At 39.7% G+C, this 16307-nt stretch overlaps 1 protein-coding gene across 1 annotated transcript in view; it reads left to right on the top strand.

Moving 5' to 3' along the window:
• Positions 1-15948, top strand: part of COL4A1 (collagen type IV alpha 1 chain) — a 133938-nt gene extending 117990 nt beyond the window's left edge. Inside the window, exons 44-52 of the mRNA XM_068170400.1 lie at positions 1797-1869; positions 2999-3070; positions 4875-5003; positions 5414-5512; positions 5657-5869; positions 7243-7420; positions 9983-10097; positions 11926-12098; positions 13844-15948. Of these exons, the coding sequence (XP_068026501.1) occupies positions 1797-1869; positions 2999-3070; positions 4875-5003; positions 5414-5512; positions 5657-5869; positions 7243-7420; positions 9983-10097; positions 11926-12098; positions 13844-13925 (1134 nt within the window). The 3' untranslated portion in view covers positions 13926-15948. The remainder of the gene's footprint in view (positions 1-1796; positions 1870-2998; positions 3071-4874; positions 5004-5413; positions 5513-5656; positions 5870-7242; positions 7421-9982; positions 10098-11925; positions 12099-13843) is intronic.
• The last annotated feature ends 359 nt before the right edge of the window (positions 15949-16307 follow it).

Below are 16307 nucleotides of genomic sequence, written 5' to 3'. Positions count from 1 at the left end.
ATAATATATTACATTAGCTTTGACGGTAATACATTTTAAAATTACATTCCAATATATTTTTTTTTCCCCTAATTTAAGAACCTGCAAAACTCCTGCAGAGTGCTACATTTCTATACCACAGGAAATTCTAAAGCTTTTCACAAGTCAATATTCCAGTTTAAGACTCTTTTTTTTCAAGCACACAAAATGCTAAAGTATTTTGATTTCATGTCTTCAGTCAGAAGGAAATGTTTTGCTGTCCTTGAATCACAATGCTTCATGTTATATTGTTAACTTAGTGTGAAATGCTCTTGGTGAGTTATTTCAGTATTAACTTCCTCTTGTGATACATACTAAGATGGCTTTCTAAGGTCTTCATCGAATACAGCTCAATTGCTCATGCAGGTCACCAGGTACATTGTAATCTATATCAGAAAGGAGGTTTTGTTACGTGGGTGACACAGCCTGTCCAAAAAAAGTGAATGCAGATCTCAGACTATGAAATACAAATCCCATTGATTTATCTGTGCATTTTAATGCTGAAATGATAAAAGAAACATTTTCATCATTTTAATGAACTGAAACCGTTCTGATTTGTTTGGAACAGATCCAAAATGAAATGTTGTTTGCCAAGCTATATCTGATGGGAAGTTAAAAAAAAGTTTACAAATCTGAATGATGTTGTGGAAAAAGTATTTTGAGAGACAGCTTCCAATAAACTCCTCTTATAAATCTTTGCATTTTGTTACTATAATTAAAAAATTAACTATTTAAAAAACCCTTTTAATGATTTTATCTGACCCATGACTGTCTTCAGAATGAATGTTAGCCCTGCTGTTCTATGCAAGAGAAGTGCACACGTAATGATAAAAAGAGAGGGCCATTTCTTTAAACAATCCTGCATACTGTGAATGTGTGACTGAAGGAAACCGGGAAACGTTTCTCCATTATTACCTTCCTCATTACTCCAAGGGTGGTGTTTCTTTGGTGCAGCTTTGGAAGTCCCACTATTGCATCCATTTTTGAGCTGAATAATTTCTTCTACCTTGAGTCAGGAAGTATGGAAAAACTCTAAACTCTGCTTACAAGCTTTTTGCAAAAAAACAGGGAAAGGAAATTGGTACCCATTTGGATGACTCTTTAGAGTGTCTTTTGAAGTCTGAGCTTGGTTTTCCTTGCATTGCGGCTACGATTACCTTGTTACCATTAATTTCAGAGGAACAGTTTGTAATGGTGAAGGCAGAGGGAGGAGTTTGCATTGTGTTTAAAGTGTTTAAGTCCTTGAAGATTTTTATTTTTCAACAGGGCTAAAATACTCAAAGGACTATAAACTGTTGAACACATTTCATTTCATTCCACATGTGAATGTAGAAGTTTTCAAGCTTGCTGTGGTCTAGAATTTTCCCATTTAAGTAGCAATCATCTGCTGGGGCTGCACTGAAATTCGTATTTGCTGGTATTTTTGTGCTTACTGATGTTTTTCATAATAATATTGTATAAGAACCTTTTTATTAGTGAGAATTTATTCTGAGCTAGTATCTTGGCAGGGCACAAAAAGTTAAATAAGAACAAGGCATTGCAATTGATCCTCTAAGAGAAGCTTCTCATCTCATCATGGTAGAGAATAACTGTTCCTTAAACTTAGTGCTTTCTTTCTTTTTTTTTTTTTAATTTTTTTCCCCCACATAGGTCTGCAAAAATACACAGCCTAAGAGTCATCATAATAGTGATAGATTGGACTTGATGATCTTTGAGGTATCTTCCAACATTGGTGATACTGTGTAGGCTAACCATACTTCATATTTTCTTTTATACAGGGTAGTCCTGGTTTACCAGGAGGTGTTGGTCCAAAGGGTGATCTGGGACCTCCAGGTGTTCCAGGTGTTCCAGGTGAGAAGAAAATTTACTTTATTCCTAAGAAGTGTACCATGATGCCTCTTTCATATCCTCCTTCTCTCAAAAGGGATACTCAAGGAATGTTGACTCTGTCAGAAACTGTTGGAACAGGATATTGAAAGCTGCATCAAAACCATACAGGGACACAGATTTTTTTCTCAAGGTTTTTGCCTGTTGTCTTATGTGGCAATGCCAGCGACGAGCAGTGTGAGCAATCTGGCAGTGCAGGCCTAGAGCCTGACATGGTGGTAGGCCATGCTCAGCAGAAGTGCAGAGCCAGCTAGCAGTGTAGCAAAACAGTGCTGTGCCTGCAGCATGTAACTAAAACAGGACGCTGGTAGCTGTAAACACAGAAAGTTATCTTGGGACAACAGGACATGCACCTGCATCAACAAACCTCGTTGTGTCATTAGTAATTGGACCAATAATCTATAATAGTGCAATGTGTGGTCACTCATGGGGAACCAATGAAGCCATGCCAACAAGGCTTTCCAAGTTTATATAAGTTGTAGAAGTTCCCTTGCTACGCACTTCTGCCTTTCTTTTCCTTTCTTCTATGCTTTACTTTACTGTGCTGTACTCACACCACAGGCCTGCACCATAGGCCTGCAATACTGGAACAATAAAGGAACAATACTCAATCATATTGGTCAGCTGTATTGACTCCAATCTCCGTCCCATTAGTCTTGTACTTGCTTTAAAAGGTGGATATAATATAAGTTGTTTACTCATTACCAGTCCAGCATCTTCAAGATTTTCTTGAGACCTAGGAAGGCAAATGTTATAGCCATATTTGAAGAAACATGGGCTCAGTATGTCTCCATTGTTGACTAAATTGCTGCTACTGTCACCATCATATGCAGGAAAACACCATGTGCATTATAAATGCAGTTATTAATAGGAAAAAATATTCTGGTAATTTGGAGAAAGATATGATTAATTAAAGTAAGATACCTTTGTTTTCAGTCATCATTTCTTTGGTGACAGTGCTGTTCCTCGGCATCTTGTTCTTCCAAACAGTTAATACTTAAATGATCATGTGGTTGTATATGATTATTCTGCACATATCCTTCTATGTCAAGAACTAACTGATTTTTCATATAAATACTTCTTTTGATTTCAGGTCCAAAAGGGTCTCCTGGTTTCCCAGGCCTTAAGGGTGAGCGAGGTGATCAAGGTTTTCCTGGATCTAAAGGTACTATATAAAGGCTTGCCATTTTTTCCCTAGATGTTGTTGTTAGTTATTTGTGACTAATCAATGGACATCTCCCTATCCCTTTTATTCAATGTAAAACGTACAAGAAACTAGATATCATGGCACCAGCATCTGAATGTCCAGTTACATTGAAATGTTGAGTAGAGAGTGAATGTATTTATCTCCTTCTCTGAAAAATCAATAATGAAGTTCTATCATTATAATCTTTAAATAGTATCCTACAATCATGGAATCGTAAAATGGTTTGGGTTGAAAGGGACATTTATTGATCATCTAGTCCAACCCCTCTGCCATCAGCAGGGACATCTTTCACTAGATCAGGTTATTGAAAACCTTATCCAGCTTCAAGCATTTCCAAGGATGAGGAATCCACAGCTTCTCTGGGCAACCTGTTCCAGTGTCTCACCACCCTCACTGTAAATCTACCCTTTTTAAAAATATAAATAAATCATTTCCCCTTGTCCTATCACCACAGGCCTTGGTAAAAAGTCTCCATCTTTCTTATAAGCCTCTTTTAATTAATGTAAGGGGACAATATGATCTCCCTGGAGCCTTCTCTCCTCCAGGCTGAACAACCCTAACTATCCCAGCCTTTTTTTCATAGGAGATGTTTTCTAGCCCTCTAATCCTTTTCATGGCCCTCTTGGACTCACTCTAAAAGGTCCACATTTTTCTTGTAAACATATTCCTCCAGGTGGAGTCTCTTGAGAGCAGAGGTGAAGAATCACCTCCCTCCACCTGCTGGCCACACTATTTTTCAAGTGGCCCAGAATATGTCTTGCTGGTTCATATCCAATTTTTCAGCTATCTGTATCCCCAAGTCCTTCTCTGCAGGTCTGCTCTCAATCCATTTCTCTGTACTGATATTGAGGATTGCCCTGACCAAGGTGCAGGACCTTGAACTTGAACTTCTGGTATTCACGTTGGTCCACTTAAGCATGCCAAGGTTCCTGTGGCTGGCATCCTTTTTCTCTAACAATTAACTACACCACTCAGCTTGTTGTTATCCACAAACTTACTGAGGGAAGTTCACCCAGCCTAAGGTGTGGACATCTGTTTGAGTCCTTTGGAGGTCTGTTTGAGTGGAGATGGCCACACAGAAAGGCTGTAGTCCTTCCATTTGGGTTTCATCCTTACAGTTCCAGTGGTGTATGCCATTTTCTTCTTTTAAAAGGTGTGATCCTTCTAATGGAGATGTCAAGCTTCTGGGTAGACATCATTTAGTTGGTGTGACCACTGGAGCTGCTGCCTAAGCCTGCTGGTGAGCAGAGCAGGCAGCAGTGTGACAACTGCAGAGCATGCATCGCTTCTGAGCAAACTTCTGCACAAACTGCCTGTGCTACTCCCAACAGGTGCTGCTCCCTGTTTGCACCTTCTGGTTGCAGTGCTTCTGGTCTGAGCTACACCTGTGGGCCTGGTGGGAGATGGGAATATAGGAGGTAGCAATATGGTTTCCAGCAGCACCATGTGTAGCTATGTAGGTGTTACCAGAGGCTTGTCAGAGGTAAAGGCCCAGTCCAGGCTATTTCTTCTATTATGGCTGGAACCTGCTGTCTTCTACCCTGAGTCAACTCTAGGTTTGGCTTCTTGATGGGTATGACCCTTCTCAGCGCGTGTAGAATGTCTCAGATGCATCGATACCCTGTAGCTATAGACTCTCTCTGTTCTCTGAGTATATAAATGACAATGCAAGGTAACATTGTTTTCTTGATTTTTTTTTTTAATTATTTTTTTAATTGTGCAATACTAAATATGTGTTGGTTTCCTCTGTTAACTCTGACAGGTTTACAAGGTCCACCAGGCCCGCCAGGTGATTTTCAACTTGTTAAAGGTGATCCTGGCTTACCTGGCCCTGTAGGACCAGTTGGTCTCAAAGGATTCCCAGGACTTCCAGGTCCCAAAGGACAGCAAGGTGAGCGTTTCTAACTTTCCAGTAGAAATACATTTTAAATAATGCAAAAATAGACTGATGGTAGAGTAGGATTTTCCCCCCCTGTTCATGACCCTACTGTTTTATGGTCTATTTTTGATTGAGTCATATGATAAACAGAGAGGGAAGAGATTGCTACCCTTCCTTTTCATATTCCAGGTGAATATTAGACATTTTAGAAGCACACCTGCTTAGTTCTCTTATCTTCTATACTATAATAACTTCAACTGCAGTAACCCACATATGTGCTCTAGGTATTGAAATAGATGCTCTGAATCTGCAGAAGTTTAGTTTATGCTGAGGTGTGCCTGTGCTGTACTGTATAACAAGCCAAAAAGTCAGAATTAAAATTAAGTAATAGCCAGTAATAACTATTCCTTGTTTTTCAACAGGGGTGACAGGACCCTCAGGTGTACCTGGACCACCTGGTAGTCCAGGGTTTGATGGCAAACCTGGGCAAAAAGGAGAAGCTGGCCCTTATGGTCCTCCAGGTAAGCCTTTGAGTTCTTCAAAGACTTGATCCCTTCCTAGAAAAAATAACAGGAGATCAGATGTTGATGTATCTAATTTTACTTGAGTTATGTAGCTGGAGTGCTGCTGTCTGTAGAAATACAAGGAGATTCTCTGTGTTGTAGGCCCCAGAGGATTCCCTGGTCCACCTGGCCCTGAAGGTTTGCCTGGGGCTATGGGCCCACCAGGTGCACCATCTGTTGCTCATGGCTTCCTTGTTACCAGACACAGTCAAACCACTGAAGAACCATCATGTCCATTTGGAACAAGGCTTATTTACCATGGCTACTCCTTGCTTTATGTACAAGGCAATGAAAGAGCACATGGCCAAGATCTGGGTAAGTAGAAAACAAATTAGAATTCATTATAACCCCATTGTTTCTTTCATTTGTAGAACTGTAGTAAACAAGCCTCTGTTAATTATTCTTGGCTAGCTGGTGCTTTATTATGCCTTCTAGATTGGTACAAGTAATGGTTTGTTGTAGAGTGAAAACAGTGTCAGTTTATTTAAGGAAGTCCTTACCAAAACCTTTGGCATTGTCATCCTTAGTATCTCTGCAGTCAGATCAGTGAGATATGGGCTGGCTAAGTAGATGATAAACTGAGTGGAAATTTGGTGGGTGCATTGGGCTTTGGGGGATGTGATTAGATGTACAGTCTGACTTGTGGTTGTTGATTAGGCATGTCCCTCAGGAAGTAGTACTAGGCCAAATCTGTTTAATTAATTTATAAGTGGCTTGGGTGATAGGATAGAGTGTACTCTCAGCAAGATTGTGAGTGATGCCAGACTGGGAGAAATGGTTGATTCCCTACCTGAAGTAGTTCAGTAAAGTCAAATACAAAGGGGTACATCTAAAGTGAAATAACCTCATGCAACAGAACAAGTGGTGGACTGACATATTTCCAGTAGCAGCAGTATAAGCTACTAGAAAGCTGCTTTGCAGAAAAGGACCTGGCACTCCTGGTGAGCAACAATGAACGGGAGGTAACTGTGTGCCCTTGCAACTACCCCATTCTACATTGCCCAACCTATTGGGCTTCCTTGGCAAAAATGCAACCAGCAGATAGAGGGAAGAGTCTCATTTTGGTAGTTGTGAGACTACAGTTGGTATATTGTGCCCAGACCTGGGTCTCCCAGAACAAGGAAGATGTTGCTATGCCGCAGTGAATGCAACAGCTACTGAGATGGCCAGTGGCATCTGGACAATCTGGTGGAACTGGACTTTCTCAGCCTCAACAGAAAGTTAGGGGAGGTGTTTATTGCTGTCCGAAGCCAAACTCCTCTCAGAAGTGACAGAAGAAGCAGTAGAGACAAATATAACATATAGTGCAGTTAAACGTAAAGAAAAGCTTTTTTACCATGCTGATGCTCAGGCATTGGGATGGGACCTCAGAGAGTCTGTTTAATCTCTGTCTTTGGAGATATGCAAAACTCAGCTAGCTATGGGCACAAGTAACCTGATCTAGCCATCAGAAGGTTAGGATAAAGGGCTTCTAGACATCTATTCCCACCTAAGTTATTCCATAATAGGCAAGACTCATGCATTGCCCTTTTACTTCCTTATGGAGCTAGGAGACATCCTCTGAGACAGCTGGGCCTTCCAGACCAAGTGTCATCTGCTTTATAGCTGTTTCTGGTAGTATTTGTTTGGTCGTTGGCAACAGCTTAACAAAAATGGATTAGCAATTAACCTTTCACTTAACATTTCAGGCACGGCAGGAAGCTGTCTCCGTAAATTTAGTACCATGCCTTTCTTATTCTGCAATATCAACAACGTGTGTAACTTTGCATCAAGGAACGACTATTCCTACTGGCTGTCGACTCCTGAACCCATGCCAATGAGTATGGCTCCTATCACTGGTGATAATATCAGACCATTCATCAGCAGGTATGGTTTCCATTCTGCTGTGTTTGTAAAATGAATAAGGATGTGAAAAATTACTATGGTACTATTTTGTTTTATTTTGTTTTTCTTCTTCTTCTTTTGGTTTTGTTTGGGAAAGACTTTTGAGTATGTATTTTGTTGTTATTTGTTGGGGTTTTTTGTGTTGTTATGTTTTGGGGTTTTTTAATTTTATTTTCTGCTTTTAAATATAGAGTTTGAGTTCTTCTGATGAAATGTTTCAGTGTGTGAATGTTTTCAGTTTGGACTTCCATCAAAAATAAATTCATATGAGGGGGGGACCCAAACGATGTACTTTGAAGGAGAGATAGTTTTGAATTTATTCACAATTCTTGTCCAGAACAATTCTTCGGTTGTGTTTTTGGTTGTTTTGTTTTGTTTACTTTTTACTAGCCTTAGCTAGAAGAATTTTAGAAGCTCAGTTTCCTGTTGTTTGAAAATGGTAGCATTGTTTATTGTACAGTTGACTGCCAGGTTTCTTCCATTGTTTTGAGCATACTGCTTGAATACAAGGGCATAATCAAAGGCCACAATTGCAGAATTGATTTCTTAATAATTCCAGATTCTCAGCTAACATAAAGTGTGGCACTTACCAGCTCTAACTGTTCTGCATCAATCCAGAATATTGAACTTTTGGTCCATTTTAAATTTTAAGGCCATTAGCAAGAACCATCTTGCCATACTATGTCCAGTGCTGAAGGCAGAATTGTGAGCAAGAATGTGGTGAACTGTACTGCTCTCATTAGATAAGAATCTGAAAAGGCAGTCTCTGACTTAACTTAAATAACACAACATAATCATTAGATACAGGCATTACTATGATTCTTGACATTGCTTCTAATCTGTCAGCTCTTCCTGATCTATATTTTTGAATTGGTTGATTCTTACTTTTGTGGTTCTTCATTAGATGTGAATGGAAGGGGCTTTCAGAGAAATTCAAATGATCAGTCTTTAAGTTCATGCTCCTTCTATGCCACCCCTAATCGGGTGTACAAAATAACCTTTAACAACCACGTTTGAAACTCTTGCTTGAGCAGGTGCGTGACAAGGTTTTGCCGTGGGTTATGCATATATAGTAGGTTCTGCACCATGAAAGTGTACATGTGCATATTTAAATACATATATTTACATATGTGGGTTTTTCTCCTTTTAGACATAACACAGAGTGAGATCATTGTAATACACCTATTTTTTTTTTCTTTATTTTTTTTTTTTTGGCAAACCAGCAATGAATCTGAGAAGATTGTTCTTGCAACTTATTTTATTAGTTGAGACTTTTAAACCAACAGTTTTCCCTGTCCAAAAGTTGAAAAGGTGTAGAAGTTCACTTGCTGCCTTGGATCATGAGACTTCTTTTTGTGTAAGGCTGAAATACCAGAAATCTCTTGAAGCAAAGCAGAACTCCAAGAATAGAGGCAGCTTTATGTTCTTCTTTTAACTTACTCTTTCACTGATGTGTTTCTTAAAATAACTGTCTTGTTCTGCAATAGAGATGAAGGCAGTACACATGAAAGCAGTCTTCACAAGTCAGAAATAGAGGGCTTTCATTCTGAATTTCTTTGCTTCTATGCATTTTTCAGAATCCAACTTAATCCATTTTGTACTTGATTCTTTTCACTGCTCTGATGATAGAAATCAGAGTTTAGTTCTAACTAGCTTTTTTGAATCATTTTCATTACTGCTAAATGCAATTTAGGAGTTGTACTGCCAGTTTAGGAGTTGTACAAGAAAAAATGGATTATATCTACCAAATTTGCTATGAAGAGCTCCCATATTAAAATTCCAGTCTGACTAATTTTTTTATGATTCTCCTGTGAAGTCATGGTTGGTCATTGGACTATGCAGTAGTTCTGAGACACAATAAATTTATCAAAAATAAAAGATAATGCATAGGTGCTGCATAGTTTTCTGAAGAGTTGCTTTCAAGTTCATTGTTCAGGTTACTTTGCTGGAAATCCCTTACAGGAGATGAAGACCCACAAATATAAATAAAAGCCATTTTGAAGGAAAATGCATAGAGAAGAGTGCATTGTATTATATTAGCAATGATCACCTTTATAAGATATTTTCCAGAGGGATAGCTTTCTCTCTGGAAGTCTCTCAGGGCTATGTTTAGGATGATGAATTGCTGTTATTTGTCTCTGGTCACAGCAGACCACCTTCAAGTAGTCAGAGTCACAGTGTTTGGCTATTTGCCTCTCATGTTCATGACATGAGCTTTTTTTAGAAACTACAGTACAAATGGGACTAGAAAAAGACAAATACATTTAAATATTCAGATAAAAGATCTGCCTTCTCTGGTTACTTAGAGGAGTAAGACTTAATAGTTAAGCTGTCCCTAAATAAAAAGGGAAGGGGAACCTGTTGTGGTTGGTTTTGTTTGTTTGTTTGGGTTTTTTTGTCGTTCTAAATGAAACATTTTGATTTTCCTTTGTTTTTGAAGGTCACATTTTCTAATTTAAGATTCCTTAAAGGAAGTAACTTTTGGAAAAAGAGAAGTATTATTCACCAAGTACATGTAGTTTATTCATGTCTTGATCTTTCTAGATGCTCTGTGTGTGAAGCGCCTGCTATGGTAATAGCCGTTCACAGTCAAACAATTCAAATACCACAGTGTCCTGAAGGCTGGAGTTCACTTTGGATTGGTTACTCTTTTGTCATGGTAAGTGGGCTGGTACAGAACCTGAGCTGAGAAAAGCATTTGTTTCAGGTGTCTGATCTAAGCTCTGCTCTGGGAAAGTTAATACCTGACTATGCTGCTTTAGGTCTTAGGAGGGCATTAGACCTCTACCCTTTCTGGTGACTTCAAAAAGATTCTGGCTAATTACTAAATGAAAACAATGCAATAGCAACTATTAGTTCACTTTTGAAGAAATGCACACAGCTTGCTGAATAAATGAGAAAATAAGCATAATTTTCCATTGTCCTTCTGCATCTATGTTGCAGTAGCTTCCTAAAGTGGTAGCGTGTCAGTACCTGTCCTCTTTCCATTTTATATGAATAAACCTGCAGTTTTCAAATGGTATTTCTGACCTTTTTTTCCTAGCTTCTTCAGCTTTATACGCTAGTGACATAAATAGAACTAAGGAGTAGCCTGCAAGAGCCACTCTGGAGTATGCTGTAGTGGTTAGTTATTAACATGCTTCCTGTCAAATTCACCACTTACATCAACAGCCGCTTGCCCAGGCAAGGTCTGGGCATGGTCTGAGAAGCAGCATGGATCTAGAGCTATCAGCACTAGAGGGAGAGATGCCACTATGGTGTGGAGCAAGAATTGGGTTGAGCTGGCCATGGCCTGTTGCTCACATAGAGGTCCTGAAGGATTTATGTGCAAACAGCTGCCCTGCAGCTGCTGTTGCTGCTCACTTGTGCTGCCATTAAGCAAGAGAAAATAGTGCCACTGCTGGAGACCTTCCACTCCACTTTCACAGCAGCAGCAGCAGTATCACAACATCACTAAGGCTGGAAGAGACCTCAAAGATCATTGAGTTCTACCTGTCACCACAGACTAGACCATGGCACCAAGTGCCACATCCAGTCCCCTCTTGAACACCTCCAGGGATGGTGACTCCACCACCACCCCAGGCAGCCCATTCCAATGATGAATGACTCTCTTGGTGAAGAACTTTCTCCTCACCTCGAGCCTAAACTTCCCCTCGTGCAACTTGAGACTGTGTCCCCTTGCTCTGGTGCTGGTTGCTAGAGAGGAGAGACCGACCCCTTCCTGGCTACAACCTCCTTTCAGGTAGTTGTAGAGAGCAATGAGGTCACCCCTGAGCCTCCTCTTCTCCAGGCTAAACAATCCCAGCTCCCTCAGCCTCACCTCACAGGGCTTGTGCTCAAGGCCTCTCACCAGCCTTGTTCACACACAGTATCACACACAGTATCACTTAGGTTGGAAAGGACCCCGAGGATCATCGAGTCCAACCTGACACCACAGACCCCATGACTAGACCATGGCACCAAGTGCCACGTCCAATCTCCCCTTGAACGCCTCCAGGGTCGATGACTCAACCACCTCCCTGGGCAACCCATTCCAATGCCGAATGACTCGCTCGGTGAAGAACTTCCTCCTCACCTCGAGTCTGAACCTCCCCTGGCGCAGCTTGAGACTGTGTCCCCTTGTTCTGGTGCTGGTTGCCTGGGAGAAGAGGCCCTTCTCTGGACACATTCAAGTGTCTCGATGTCCTTCCTAAACTGAGGGGCCCAGAACTGGACACAGTACTCAAGGTGCGGCCTAACCAGAGCAGAGTACAGGGGCACAATGACTTCCCTGCTCCTGCTGGCCACACTATTCCTAATGCAGGCCAGGATGCCATTGGCCTTCTTGGCCACCTGCTCCTCCTTGAGCTGAGGGGCAAAACAGCAGATGGGCACAACAGAGGACAAGGAGAGGAATGTGAAGAAATATTTATGCAAGAGAGTAAATAGGTGTTATGGCAGAAAGGGCACAGAGTCTCTCTCTGACTGATGTTTTTGCATTTTTCTAGCACACCAGTGCTGGTGCGGAGGGTTCTGGCCAGGCCCTGGCGTCTCCTGGTTCCTGCCTAGAGGAGTTTCGAAGTGCTCCCTTCATTGAATGCCATGGTCGGGGCACCTGCAATTATTATGCAAATGCTTACAGCTTCTGGCTTGCCACTATAGAAAGGAATGAGATGTTCAAGTAAGTTCATGATTTATTTATCAGTAGTTAAGACTCAGTCAAGTCTCGTCACTGAATAAGAGATGTATTGTTTGAATGTAATACATGGTTCAAGTATTGGCTGTGCCCCAGCCTGGTTAAGTATATGCAGTTAATTATTTTTGTAACAAAAAGGATAAAATATAATAGCTTTGGAGGAATTAATGGATGTCTCTTCTGTTAGTGTTTACAATGTGTCATTTGTACCTAGTATTTTGCTTTTCAGAATAATCTTAACAATGTTTGCATTTCCACTATATTTGATTGTATTCACTGAGTTGTAACTGGCATAGGCTGACATACTGATTGAAATTAAGTTAGAATGTAACATTCCCCCTGGTATATGTTAGCACATAATAGAACCACTTGAAATTAGTGCAGGTGGTGAACTAAGTGAGTTAACAATTATTTACCTTCCCTAATGTTGGAGGAAGCATGTCTGAATAAAATGCAGCTGAAGACAGAGGCCTTAGGCATTTCTTCAGTGCTGCTGAGGTTCTAATTTCAGGAATTAAGTGATAGTGGGCTTTGTTCTGGTCTCCTGCACATAAGTATTTCTCAACACAGTCTAATTTGTTCCATATGAATTTTAATAATATGTTATCATAAAGACCAGTTCCCAGGTCTGCATAGCTTACCTGATTAGCAGACATTCCTTTGAAGTGCAGGCAGACATCTTCTTCCACTGTGGTCCAGGCTGCCACTCCTGGTACTTTTAGTCTGGTAGCCTTCATCTTTTTGTGTCATCTAGATCTGTGAATGCTCCCTAGCCTGTCTCAGTCAGAATGAAGCAGGCTGTTTAGCCACTTTTGACTCTCTGTGAGATAGTTGTCACCTAAGTAGGCAGAACAATTCAGCACTGGGACTGATTATCACTGGGGCTGTGATAATCCTGTCAACCAGAAAAGCTACTACTGAAAGAGCCCATTTTCCAGTGCTGGTGTAAGCACTGGCTCCCTAGGAAAGAGGAAAGCTGATCAGAGGAAAATTTAGAGGAGTCAGTGCTTTAGTTGTTAGTATTCATTAAGTCCTGCCCCGAGACACATAAACTCCATTCCCTTTTCTGGCTACAAATTGTATCTTGAATTAATAAAATAATCCAGATCAGGATGCCTGCCCTACTATGATAATTCAAAAATACACTTCAGTTTCCTCTAAACACGTAATCCTTTCTAGAGAAAGGTGTTAAATCTAAGCACACTTTTATCTGAAATCTTCATTTACAGTTGCAAGGAGTAATTCCTTGTGATAGCTTAGAGGCTAAAGGTTTTGATTTGTCTTTCTGTACTACATCACATAATTTCCTTCACTGGCTTTTCAGTTTTCTGAGAAGTCATGAGAGTTAGCAGAAAGTCATGAATGGTCAAACATCGTCAGTCTTTTTGCATTAATGGTTTTCTTACTACCCTAATTCCAGCATGTTTTCAAACTGTTGATTCAACAGGTAGTGTCTTCTGGTTAAAGAAGTGTTCAGCCTTGTGACAGAATTGAATTTTGATGTAACTGGAATATTTAAAACTAATCTTGTGATAGCTCGTGGTCAAACTTTGAAGGTGAATGTATGTGGGAGAACTTAGGGCCACCTCCTTGATTCAGCACAGCTTAAAGAGGCATTTGGCCGCGTGCAGAATTTGTGCTGTCAACTACAAGCCTGAAACCCAACTGTTGATATCAACAATTGTCAATGGGTTTTTTCATTACTTCTGTTTCTTTCTTTTTTTGAACAGGAAACCAACTCCCTCAACTTTGAAAGCAGGGGATCTACGCTCAAACGTTAGCCGTTGTCAAGTCTGTATGAGAAAAACATAATGACTTTTGAATTTCAACTAATTTCACACAATATGGTGCTATTCGTTTGACAGCAATGAAGCCTAGACATATATGTACCTCATTGTTGTCCAATATGAAAACAGTAAAGTGCCTTTTAGGAACTTGCATAACTAACACACACTGCTTTACTGGCCCTGTCCTTGCTGAAGAAGAAAAGAGACAACAAAGATAAGCTTCAAATGTTGACATGCCAAGTGGCACTTTTGATCAAAATGTATGTATTTTTATATAAATGCAATGCACTGATAGAACAAAAAGTCAGCGTTTATCCAGAAAAAAATGCAAAGGTGCTAGGAGGCATGCAGTTCTGCCTTATACTGTTTGACCCCCCTTTCTCATCCTTGTATTATATATTTAGATTCATTTTTTTTCCCCAGATAAGTTTGTTGTTACTGTTATCTAGGTGTCTCAAAATCCCAGACTCTTGGGTATGTACTTATTGTTCCTGTACAAAGCAATGCTAATGTAAAAAAAAAAAAAAAGGAGTTTTGGGATTACAGACTGTGGTTAAGCAACACAGAACCATCTTCTTCACAACATAGAGTGCCATCCTGCAAACCTTTGCTTCTGTTTGTAGTCTTTAGTGCTATCGCTTTTAATGGGACTACATCTGGAAGACATTGCCAAATTGATTTCCCAAATAGGCAAGGAAGTGTTTCTGCTATGTTGGTACTATGCAGCTTCTTCATGTAGTAGAACAAACTTTCCTGTGGAATAAAGAATGATCCAGCAATGGTCAAGAAAAAATATTATATATAAATATTTTAGTAATTTATATAGATATCAGTCATCGGGCAAATCAAGCTCCGAGTTTACCATTTCAAAAAGAAGCTTACAGAAGTTTTCTTCTTTCCAGTGTCCTAAATTCCATGTTAAATGCCAAAATATGATGTGAAATGTTCATTTTGTGTAGGCCATTTCAATGCTGAAGCTGCAGAGACTGAATCCAGGTTAATAGCTATTTGTGTTTATTATAGTAAATCCTGCTTTGAGCTTCTAGTCTTACTGTGTATTTAATATTTTTCAGGGTTTTAAACACTACTCACACACTGAATGACTTGATGATTTTGAAAAGTATAAGGCCTTAATTTTGTTAATATTGTACCAAAAACCAAAAAAATTCCTCAAAGTGGCCTCTCAGCTATTTCTAAAGAATTTCTATGCAATTATACCATTGTTTGAGCACATTTGTGCCTAGAAGTGTTTTACAGACTTTTACCATGCAAATACCACGGCAAGGCCTTTGTGTAATTCCTTACATGTGTATTTCTTAAGAATTCAAGTTTGTAATAAAACTATTTGTGTAAAAAAAGAAAAAAAAAGCAACAAGAAAAGATTTTACTAATTTGTTATTAGCATTCATTTACAGCAATGAATTAATTTTTTTAACCAGCCACCAATAAATGCACAAGCTTGATGCAATCTTAGATTACTTTTGTTTTGCACATCTTTTAGATGTACAAAGCATCTTCAACAAGGGGAAAGAGGATACAGTATTGACACCTCTATTGGTACCTCGTAAGGACCGGTAATGATAGACAGAACGTGGGTTATGCATGTGTTACTGAAATATGTTTGATGACTCATAGGCAGCAATCAAGTTATATGTGTTTTTCACTCTTGCCTTGAATTTTTCATGCACAAATCAGAACTGAATTATACAGGATACAAATTTAAGTGCCATAATTTTGCTTGAAGGGGGCAAGCTGAAGCTTGAGTCTCGTCGTCTGAAAAGGAAATGGGCCATGATATCTTTACCCTTGGCAAAAGCACACAATTTCTTAATGTTTCTTGTTGTTTTGCCACATTTGTGAAGAGGCTGCTGCTGCTACTGCCATTCTGAACTTTTACTTAAGTTCCCCGAGGACAGTGGATGAGGGCCCCTGGATGGAAGCTCTCCCTTTCCTTTAGCGCTGGTTCTTAACTGTCATGGAAGTTTTGACAGATAGTAATTTTATTTATAAATAAACAGTGCTCACAAAAGTCAACCTATAAAATACAAGAGTCTGGTTACGTCTCTTCAGCCTGATTCAGGTTTTTCCAAACTGCCACTTGCTATTTAGAATAAGAGGAGAGGACTATAGGGTGATTCCTTGTGGCAGCTTGGAATAATTAAGCAGACATTCGTTGCGGTCAAATGAGGATTTAATTTGCTTGGTTTGAATTGTCTCAGAACTGCATGGCAATTGGATTTATAAAGTCCTGCATGTACATTTAAATCAAACCCATGCATAATGAAACAGTTCCTTTTGCTAGTGAAGTCACTGCTTCTTTCAGTGGGTGTGGGCTAACCTGTGTTTTCTCAACTAGGAGCATTTTGGAAATAAGCTCCTTTAATTACTTTCAAGAAGCCTTTGAACT

Source organism: Melanerpes formicivorus, unplaced genomic scaffold, assembly GCF_026170545.1.
Source record: "Melanerpes formicivorus ecotype bairdi unplaced genomic scaffold, bMelFor1.0.p_v2 SCAF_1, whole genome shotgun sequence".
In the NCBI taxonomy this organism is placed as follows: Eukaryota; Metazoa; Chordata; class Aves; order Piciformes; family Picidae; genus Melanerpes; species Melanerpes formicivorus.
This window is presented reverse-complemented; position numbering and strand designations above follow the sequence as displayed.